Consider the following 10721-nt stretch of genomic DNA (forward strand, 5'->3'; position numbering starts at 1 on the left):
CGGCGGCCCGCTGAGGTTGTGGCCGCACACAGGCGCGGGGGTGTGTCCCTGTCAGGAATCATGCTCGGCAGGTCCGGGTACCGGGCGCTGCCCTTGGGGGATTTTGACCGCTTCCAGCAGTCGAGCTTCGGCTTTCTGGGCTCGCAGAAGGGCTGCTTGTCCCCAGAGCGGGGCGGCGTGGGTCCGGGGTCCGGTGAGTGGTCGCCCAGCACGGCGAACCCGGGAGAGGGGAAGACTGGCCAGTACCCACAGGCCGGAACCCTCTGCCTCTAAGGAGTCGGCCGGCCTTGCACCCTCAGAGGAGGGACCGAGAAGGGGAACGACTTGCAATGTGGAGAGGGGGCTGGGCCCGGCGCTGGGGTGTTTCTGCTGATCTGCCCTCCCTAGGGGCCTGGCACTGCAGCCTCAGAGCCAGCGTAGCTTCCATCTTCCCGAAATTAACCGCATCACATTTCTCCTCGGCTTTTATCAGGGCATAGGTTTCAAGTTCCCATTATGCATAGGTCATCAGCACCCTACAGGCGCCTGTGGAGAAATGGAAGAATATTCACCCCAGGGTGGAAACCCAGGGACCTGCCATCTCCTTTGTAGCTGGAGAAGATACACAGAACAAAAAGGCAGGCCTTCAGCAATCCATTGTCTGTCCTCGCCCTGTCTTGCTCCAAAGCTCTCTGTGGTTCCTTTGGCCACAGGCCAGATCCTATACTTCTCAGCCTGACCTTGGAGGTTTGGTCCCTCCCTGACCCTTCTTACTGACAGCTGCTCCTGTCCAAGGATTTCTTTCCTGCAGAGGTCACAGTGGGTCAGAGTGGGTCAGGCAGGAAGTGGAACCTTGGTGTCCTGGGGCTTGGGAAACCCAGCAGACATGAGCTTCATGAAAGATGGAACCGAGGTTCCTTTCTGCTTCCTGTCCAGGATTGGAAGAAGAGGAGCAGAGAATAAGCTCATCCCAGATTCTAGGGCTTTCTCTGTCATCCTGGACACCTGGTTCTCTCTTTAGTTTGGATGTGCCTTATCTTCCTACCTCCCCCCTCCACACCCCAACCACCACCACCATCAAACTGCTTGAATTGAAATATGCATTTTTGATGGTTCTTAGGGCATTAAAATGGAGTGAGGAGTAGAAAAGAAAATTTTATCCCCATCTCAGGCTCCTATTAATGAGAAATTAATGCTGTATCCCTATCCCTATAGGCTAAGGCATTGTTTCCATAAGAATCCCTTAAAAGCGTTCTTCTGGGGCATTTGGTAGAAGAGGAATGTGTTATGCCAGCAGCATTCAGCTCAAGCCAGCACACATTTAAAGATGCCCAGGTACTCCTGGCTCCATGACAGGCATGAGTAGGCAGTATAAATTAGACAAGGGATTGATTCCTGCTCAGTCCAATAAGGACAGCATTGGATTCTCAGGTTCAGAGACTTGCCTAGCAAAGAATAAGGTCTCGTGAGGGTTGTACTTGGGATAGATTAGTTTTGATGTATGGGAGGAGGGAATGAGCATGTGTCCAAAGATATGATTGAGAACTGTGAGAAGGGTAAAGTGGGCAAAGGGTACACCTGACCAAGCTCATTGTACTTACAGCTGTCCTGCCAGGCCATCTGGTGTTCCTTGACTGCCTATTCTCTCTTGCCCCCAGATATACCCCAAAGCTGGCCCTCCTGCCTCTGCCATGGCCTCATCAGTTTCTTGGGGTTCTTGCTGCTGATGATCACCTTCCCCATTTCTGGCTGGTTTGCCCTGAAGGTAAGACTGGCTGGGTCAGTCCTAGAGTGGTTAGGTCATATTGAAGTTTTTGGCATTGATGAATGAATTCTCCATATTCTGTTATCACAACTCTATGAAAGGGGCAAGGCAAGAATTTTCTTTCCATCTTTAATATGAGAAAACTGAGGCCCAGACTTGTCATCATGGGAATCAGTAAGGAGTAGAACCATTAGGAAGTCTTCCCAAACTTCTGAGTCCTGGGATCTGGACAGATATCTTGGGCAGATCATCCTTCCTTTGGGTTAGGCCAAATTAGAAATAAAACACCCAACCTGGCCCAGCAGGCAATTTGCAATAGGAAGCCAGGCCTCATTTTCAACAAGTGGTGGTATAGATGGAAAAAGGATAAGTAATAGATCTATACCTGCAAGCTGTGGTGAAGGTGGAAGCCCTGTCAGGCCTTCCTCTTTGTGTGGCCCAAGACAATAGTCACCTTTTCTAGAAAGCCTCTAGGTTTGTGTGATCTGAAAGGGAGTTCTTTGATGATCCTAGATCCTAGTTCTGAAATGCCACTGAAATAAATACCGTGTGACCTTGGACAAATTACTGTGTATTTCTGGGTCTTCAATTCTTAATTTCTTCAACATCTTTAGGATTCCAGGGACCTGAAGTTGGCAAAGCCTTTTGTTTGCTGTTACAACAGCTCAGCCTTTCCCCCAGCTAATCCAAGGGCAGACAGTTTCCTGATGTGAGTCATGCCTAGCTTTAGACAACAAAGGTGAAGTTTCCCTAAAAAGTTAGGGGCTGGTAGCGTGTTTGCCTGGCATGTGGGAGGCACTAAGTTCAATCCTCAGCACCACATAAAAATAAATAAAGATACTGTGTCTATATACAACTAAAAACTACTTTAAAAAAAAATCAAGTTAGTACAGTGTGGTGATTAAGACATATGACCTTTGGAGTCATTCAGAACTGCATTCAAATAGTGCCTATTTCACTCAGGTGCTATGTGATTTCTGAGTACCTCTCTAAGCCTGACCTCTCTGAGCCTTGGTTTTCTTATCTAAAAACAGTTAAGGATACTTGATTGTGACCGAGCAACGGGGAGAGGGAAGAAGGAGGGATCTGGGAAAATGTCACTGGCCAGCTTAGGCAGACCACTTCCAACTCTTTTTTTTTTTTTAAATATATTTTTTAGTTGTAGGTGAACACAGTACCTTTATTTTATTTTTATGTGGTGCTGAGGATCGAACCCAGTGCTTCACGCATGCTAGGCAAGCACTCTACCACTGAGCCACAATGTCAGCCCCCACTTCCAACTCTTTTCCTTGCCATTGTGGACAGATCGTGCCCACCTATGAGCGGATGATTGTGTTTCGACTGGGCCGGATCCGAACCCCCCAGGGACCTGGCATGGTTCTGCTCCTGCCCTTCATTGACTCCTTTCAGAGAGTGGATCTGAGGACACGAGCCTTCAATGTCCCTCCTTGCAAGGTAAGAGACTTCCCAGCTGCTCTGGACAGACAGAGTAGGGCTTTGTGGAGAGTATTCTATGGGTGCTAGGGCATTGGCCTGAAAGTAGCCTTCTGGGAGAGTGGGAGAAGAGAACAGAAAGTCAAAGTAAAAGCTAGGAGGGCATCCTCACTCTTTACACCTGATCCCATGTACTTGGGGGACACCATTTTGCCTTTAAGGAGTTATCTGCCAGGTGGGTGGGTCAAATTGGGTGGTCCCAGTGGGCATGACCTCCTTGTAGCCCCAGCCTCCTAAGTGTCCTTTCTCTCTCATGGCCACTCCCAACAGTTGGCCTCTAAGGATGGGGCTGTGCTGTCTGTGGGGGCTGATGTCCAGTTCCGTATCTGGGACCCAGTGCTGTCGGTGATGACTGTAAAGGACCTAAATACAGCCACGCGCATGACAGCCCAGAATGCCATGACCAAGGCCCTGCTCAGAAGGCCGCTGCGGGAGATTCAGATGGAGAAGCTCAAGATCAGCGACCAGCTCCTGGTAGGCGGCTCCTCACAAGGTAGAGCTCAGAGCTGGCACCTGGTCACTTTGAGCAAACACCAGTTTGTTCTAACTTTAGTTTACCTTTTGTGCCAAGAGTGTAATCACCTCTGCTGATCCAGTGATCTGAGTTGAGGAATAGAAGGTAGCCTAGTCATAGTAATCCTGGGCACACATGGTCCTAATAAAGGAAAGCACCCCTGCGGGAACTCCTAGGGCCCTGCCTCTGACTGCTGACATCAACATGAGGCCTCAGGGCCCTCTGCAGTTCCTGTTGGAGTCAGGGCCCAACTCTCAGGGTGGGTGGTGGGTGATAGGAGGGGGACCCTTCCAGCCCAACCCCCTGATGAGAGTTCTGTGCTCATAAGGGAGCATATGCATTTTTGTGGGCTGATTTTTCTCGCTTGGAACAGAACAAAGAAACATGGAGACATTTGATCTTTTTCTTGGATTTTCTCCATGTATATGAAAATGATCTACATGGAATTCACCTTAAATTCTTTGTTCTAAAAGATAGGATAAACATAAGTGCAGGAGCAGTGGCACGTCCCTCACAGCCACACTCAACTTGTGCTTCCTCCCTTTTGCTTGTCCTCATGGAGGAAGATGAGAGAACTTTTCCCTCTTTCCCCTCCACTCTTGATCTAAACCCAGGGGTATGGGATTAGAGGACAGAGAGGGAGTGGGATGAATGCCAGTTCTGGAGATCCCCAGCTCATTCCATCAAGGAGGTCAGCAAGCAGCCAGCTAGGTGAAGTTCCTCAGAAGGTTACTCCTGATCGTAATAATAGCCCTTACATACTCTGTCTGTCAAGGTTCACAGAGCCCAGTGCTTGCCCCAGAGTATCTCATCTTCACATTTTTGCAGCAAGAGGGCCAGTATTACTGGAGGGTGGAAACCCAGACTCAGAAATGATTCAACTTGCCTTTAAGAGCCACAACTGGCTGGGCATGATGGCGCACACCTGTAATCCCAGCAGCCAAGGAGGCTGAGGAAGGAGAATGGCAAGTTTGAGGCCAGCCTGGGCAACTTAGTAAGACTCTGTCTCAAAAAATAAAAAGGACTGGGATGTAGCTCAGTAGGAGAGCACCCCTGAGGTCAATTCCCAATACTTCCCCACTTGCCTACACGCAAAGAGCTGGACCAGAGCCAGAGCCCTTGATCCCCCACCCTCAATAGAGTGTTTGATTTAATACAATTCAGACAATAAGTTGATAACATATTTTTATTCATAAAACCTCACACCCTCAGGAAGCTGAGGCAGAAGGATTGTGAGTTCAAAGCCAGCCTCAGCAAAAGCAAGGCGCTAAGACCCTGTCTCTAAATAAAATACAAAATAGGGCTGGGGTTATGGCTTGGTGATCGAGTGCCCCTGAGTTCAATTTCCAGTAGCAAAAAAAAATCAAACCCATATTCCATTATATTTATCTTTAGGAAAAGAAAAGTGGATCTGTGCCCTGTTAAAAATTGCCCTGGTGTGAAAGGGGCAGTCCATCCTGTAATGTGAGAGTTACTCAGGGCCATTGCCCATACTCTGTGGGCACCTGGCAAAGCAAGGGCAGCACCTGAGGTTGAAGCAGAATCTCCCCAGCCCTGGTTCAGGCAGGGATTTTCAATCTCATTTCTTTTTTGCCCACTTTTCCTCTGAAGGGATTGCAGACTGCCCCTCACTTGCTGGCTCCTCCTCAGTGGCTCACCCGCTAGTGTTCTCAGGTGGCTCCACCTCTCTGCTGCCCTCCTGCAGCCTGGCCACCCCATCACTCTTCAGCAGCTCCTGCCTCTACATGCAAGAAAAAAAGAAAAACAAACTCTCAGACAGGAATCTTTTGGCCTCCAGCTTCAACCTCCACACCCTTCTGCATGCTTTTCCTTACTCATTTCCTGCCTGCATGCCCTTCTTGAGGCTCATCTCTTCATAGGACAGTGATCTGGGCCCTACCTTCTCTAGGACTCCCCCTCTCTTTCCTTCCCTCTCTCCCTCCACTCAGGTTCACTGTCTCTTTATTCTTTCTTCCCTCTTTAATGCACAGAAACATTCTCCTTTTGCCTGCTTCACCTCTAGCTCTTACCTCTCTCCCCTTCCCTTCTGGAAGACTCCCATTTCTCTCATCCCATCCTTAGTCAGGCTTCCCCCAAGCTCCTAAGATAGCTGTGGTGACATGGTGACCTCCCTCTTCCCAGCCCAGCAGACACTTCTCAGCCTTCCCTTCCTTCACCTGATGGCAGTGTTTGTGTGTGTGACTCCTCCTCTTCTGCTCCCCTTGACCTTGCTGGTTCTCCTGCCTTTCATTGTCCAGGTTCCTGCACTGTCCCCTTCTCATCTGTCACCTCTCTGGGAGAGCTCAGCCACCCAGGACTTGTTTCCTCTGGGCACTTATTGTTCACGGCACACAGTCCAGTCTGACTCTCCTGCACCTTGCTCCCATTTATCCAGCTTCCTGTGGGACCCTTGCTCTCCCACAGACACCCAAAACTTTCAGAATTAAAAAACAAACAAAAGAGCACTTATCACACACACCTCCCCACATCCTGTTTGTGTGAGTCTCTAAGTGAATGCCATATTCATGAGCCCAGGAAAACCACAGCAGAAGCCTGCTTCCCCCTCCCCTGTCCTCTATGCCCTGGCACAAACAGGCAGCCATAAGCCAAATGGCCCTGTGGCTGCTGCAGCTTGGCACAGTTGGCAGAGTTGTGCTCCCTCAGTGAGTCTCTGCTTCACTTCACCCTCCTTCCCTCCACCAAACCTGTCTGCTTTCTTCCTGCAATTTGAAACAGTGACGTTTGGTCCCCAAGCCTCCATCATCAGCCCATCCAATTCAGTGTCCACACAGTAGCCAGGAGGGTGTTTCCAAAAAGTAAGTCTGTTCTGTCACCTCCCTGAGTGAACTCCTCTCTGATGTCCTTGTTGCCTCAGAAGAAATCCAAGTGAGTAGGAGGAGGCTGCCTCTGAGACTTCAGCTGTCTCTGGTCCCCCAGCCCACACTTTAGGTTCTGACTAATTGGAACTCTGGCTGCTTGAAGTGCCCAGACTTCCAGGTTCTCCTCTCTAGGCTTTGCGCATGCTGTTCCTATTGCCTGGAAGGTCCCCCACCTGGAGAGTCCCCCACTGCCAGTGTCACTCTCCCTGCTGCCAGTCCTCCCTCCTCCTTGTTTGAGCACTTGCACAGCTGGACTGTCAGCATCCCCCGCCTATGCTCCCTAAGGACAGGTGTGGGACCTCCAGGTCCACATGTGGCCATAGTGGCCCACCCAAAGAAGGTGCTCAGGAAAGGTTTATTGCATGAATTCCATGTCTTCCCCACTGTCCTTCAGCTGGAGATCAACGATGTGACCAGGGCCTGGGGGCTAGAGGTGGACCGCGTGGAGCTGGCAGTGGAGGCCGTGCTACAGCAGCCCCAGGACAGCCCAGCCGGGTCCAGCCTGGACAGCACCCTCCAGCAGCTGGCCCTCCACTTGCTGGGAGGGGGCATGAACTCAGTGGCAGGAGGTACTCCATCTGCTGGGCCAGGTGAGGAACCTGGGGAGCAGGAGGGAGGTGCTGTTCAGTTTGTCATGGAGCTGACTTCGCTACTTGCTCCAAGCACAGTGCACGCTCTGCCTGTCTGTTTGACCCATACTGATTCTAGGGTCAACCCAAGCTAGGGCAGTGAGAAGAGTCCAGGTTGTGTGAGTATGGAGAGGCCTGTGGCAGCCACCGTGAGAGGAGATAGCAGTAGCTGGAAAGAGGGCTTCACATCTGATCTCAGCTGGAACAGCTAAGAAACAGGATTTGGGTGTTTAGGGTAGAAACCTGGGGGCAGCCTCCTGGCAGGGAAGCAAGTTGATCAGAAGCCAAAAGAGGCAGAGGCCACCTGTCCCTGGGAACACACTGACCTGCCTCTCTGCCTCCCTCCCCAGCACTTTTGGCCACCCCAGCAGATACCCTGGAGATGGTGAGCGAAGTGGAGCTACCTGCATCTCAGGGCCTGAAGCAGCCTGTGGCCGAGGGGCTGCTGACTGCTCTGGAGCCTTTCCTGTCTGAAGTGCTGGTCAGCCAGGTTGGGGCCTGCTACCAGTTCAATGTCATCCTTCCCAGTGGCACCCAGAGCATCTACTTCCTGGATCTCACCACAGGTGCAGCTGCCCTCCCCGCATCCCCCTCATATCCAGTTGCTTATACACCTGATCCCATGGCTGTTTTTTAGGCTGCTCTCACATACCCTGTAGGAGCAAGGCTTCCTACTCTTGCCACAGTTTGGGGATGAACCCATGGCAGTCAGGGGCTCTGACACCATTTCTAGACAATAATTTTCTGGGCCTTGCTCTCTCTGCTGTGGGAGGACAATTGAGACAGCCAGGCTGCTGATACCAAGTAAGTCTGTTCTGTCACCTCCCTGAGTGAACTCCTCATGTGGCAGGAAGCCTGCCACATGCCAGGCTCTGTGCTGAGCACTTTTGTGCATTATGTCACCTACTTCTCACCATCAGCTTTGATTTAGGGCTCATAATCCCCTTCACAGATTTGCACACTGAGGCACCAAGTGGCCTATAGGATTAGAATCCAGGGTATTAGAACCCAAACTGTTTGTGTGCACATGTGCTGGGGATGGAGCCCAGGGCCTCGTGCATGCTAACCAGGTGCTCTTACCACTGAACTACACTCCAGCCCTAGAACCTAAACTCCTAACCAGTATTCTTTGCTTCTTCCAATGGGACATGCTAACTTCTTCTTCCCTCCGTAGCTGTCTGTCCCACATCCCTACTAATGCTCAGTTTTCTTTCCACCTACAGGGCGAGGCAGGGTGGGACATGGGGTTCCTGAAGGTGTCCCCGACGTGGTGGTGGAGATGGCTGAGGCAGACCTGCGGGCTCTGTTGTGCAGGGAGCTGCGGCCCCTGGGGGCCTACATGAGTGGGCGACTGAAGGTGAAGGGCGACCTGGCAGTGGCCATGAAGCTGGAGGCAGTCCTAAGGGCCCTGAAGTAGCAGCCCTGGCTGACCATCCATTGCCCAGCCTCAAGTCTGGCACTAAGCTAGGGGGCTTCTTGAAGGAGGAGGTGTTGATCTACACTGTAGAAAGTTGAGGCCCTGAAGAGTTTCAGGGCCAACCAGGAGCCCATGGATGGAGGCTGGGGGCCAGCAGCAGCTAGGAGTTCCTGCCTGCAGTGGTTATTTGACAGGCCTTTGCCCCCACCAAGTGCCCAGCCCTGAGCTGGCTACACAGAGTAAGGACAGGAGAGCCAGGACTGCCCTGTCCAGCCGGCTCCCTGACAGGAGAGGCAGGACACACAGAACCAGCCTGATGGCAGCTGGTGTGGTACCTGTGTGAAGGATCAAAGTGCATGGCTCAGGCTACAAGCTGAGGGGATCTAAGAGGGTGGGGGAGGGAGAGGGAAGGCAACTCCCTGTAAGAGGCCCCTGCAACAGGACTGGGCTGGGCCCACCTTCCTGATTGCAGTCTAGGCCAAGCTGGTGGGGGAGGGCATGGGACTGCAGGGCCTGCAGCTTCTATGGCCCCACTCCTAAAGACACCTTGATTCATCTGCCAGCTCCATCCTGCATGCCTGATGAGCTGGGCCAGGGCAGCATGCAGGAGAGCCCTGCTGTTCCTGTACGTCTTACTAGAGGTTTAAAAGACTCTGACAAATAAATGTGGTGTTTCCAATGTGGAGCAGAGAAGAAGTGAAGTGTGGCTATGGGGGTATAGGGTGGGCTAGGAGGGCTGCAAGGTGATGCCCCTCTGCTACCAGCCCAGGAAGGACCTAGGCCCTGGAGGCTGACCTAGAGCGTCTGGATACCTGTAGTTCTTCCTCCTGAGTCTCAAAGCCCCAATATGCGGGGCCCAGGGCTTCTTTCTGTTCTTTATATTTGGGGATACAGGTTGATCAGGAAAGAGGGGCGTGGTTCTACAAACATTAACTTGATACAGGACAAGGTGAGGGGCTCATCACATTCAAGAGGGGAGTTGGGGCACTGCCAACTGCTGCCCAACTTCTCTGCTGAAGAGAAGGAAACAGGCAACCAGTCCTGGCCCTGGCCCAGCCAGCTTTCTGCTCCAGTGCTCCAGCTCACAGAGAAGGGGCCTCTGACTCTCCAGTGCTAAGAAACGAATCTCGCTTCCTGGACAGACTTGTAGGGGGAAAACCAAAAGCAAACTGCAAAAACCAGAGCTGCCTCCTTGAGGAACAGCCTTCAGCTTGTCCTCTGGCACCAGGCCTTTCCTTTGGGGCCCTTTCCTTTGGCACCAGGGCCCGTCCAGTTTGCCCCTCTCCCTGCTGGTGCCAGACACTTCCTTGGCGAGCCTTCTGCCTGGCCTGGGGTGCCTTCTTCAAGTCTAGCATGTCCCTTACAGCTGCAGTCATGGAACTTGGATCCCAGCTGCGGGGCCCTCCTCAGCCCCAGCCTGCCGCTCCTGGCTACCCCTCTCTGCTCACCTAGAGGCCTCTCATGGGCCTGTCCAAGGCTCTCCTTCTAGGACTCAGTTCCAAAGTCCCCACTGGCCACACTGCTGCCCCTGAAGCCCAGCAGGGCTGCTCCTCTGCCTCTGCCTGTCTCCCCTCTTTCAACTGTCACTGCCTGTTCCCCACTGTCTGCTGCTGTACCTTTTTGCTGGGACGTGAGCTCCAAGTAAGCACAATTCACCCGCAGATGCCTCCATGGCTGCTACACATGTAATGGCAAGTGCCCTGGGAGTACCAGGCATCTTCACCATGGAAGCTGGCACTATCTCTTGGCAGGGATCAGGGGGAGCAGTGAGGAAAATGAGATCATGACTTGAGAGAAACTGAAACTCCTCAGGTTTTCTCCATGGGTGTGGGAAGATCAACAAATTTTAGGGGAAACCAAAACTTTTCCAGATGTCTAGGTGGAGGGCAAGGCCTGCCACCACCTGCCACGGCTCCACCCTGTGAAAGGAGGCAAGGCCAGCACTATAGGAACAGGAGCCTGAGGTTCAAAGGCCCCTGGGCTAGGAGGACCAAGCAGACCTTGCAATCCACACGTGAGGGAGGGCCAAGGCCACCTAAATGGC

The 10721-nt window shown here is 52.2% G+C and overlaps 1 protein-coding gene across 4 annotated transcripts in view; it reads left to right on the plus strand.

Annotated features, from left to right (window-relative positions):
* Positions 1-9360, plus strand: part of Stoml1 (stomatin like 1) — a 9455-nt gene extending 95 nt beyond the window's left edge. The window contains exons 1-8 of one of the 4 annotated variants that reach the window (XR_007343854.1): positions 23-71; positions 1638-1744; positions 3050-3199; positions 3509-3712; positions 7026-7221; positions 7611-7826; positions 8484-8935; positions 8975-9360. Coding sequence is in view for 3 of the 4 variants with exons in the window: in XM_015480445.2 (XP_015335931.1) it covers positions 61-193; positions 1638-1744; positions 3050-3199; positions 3509-3712; positions 7026-7221; positions 7611-7826; positions 8484-8677 (1200 nt within the window). In the remaining variant the exon portion in view is untranslated. Of the gene's footprint in view, positions 194-1194; positions 1315-1637; positions 1745-3049; positions 3200-3508; positions 3713-7025; positions 7222-7610; positions 7827-8483 lie in introns of all 4 variants that reach the window. The other 3 variants (XM_048793181.1, XM_015480445.2, XM_048793180.1) reach the window with 3 other exon arrangements.
* Positions 9361-10721: the final 1361 nt, after the last annotated feature.

Source organism: Marmota marmota, unplaced genomic scaffold (assembly GCF_001458135.2).
Source record: "Marmota marmota marmota unplaced genomic scaffold, marMar, whole genome shotgun sequence".
Lineage (NCBI taxonomy): Eukaryota > Metazoa > Chordata > Mammalia > Rodentia > Sciuridae > Marmota > Marmota marmota.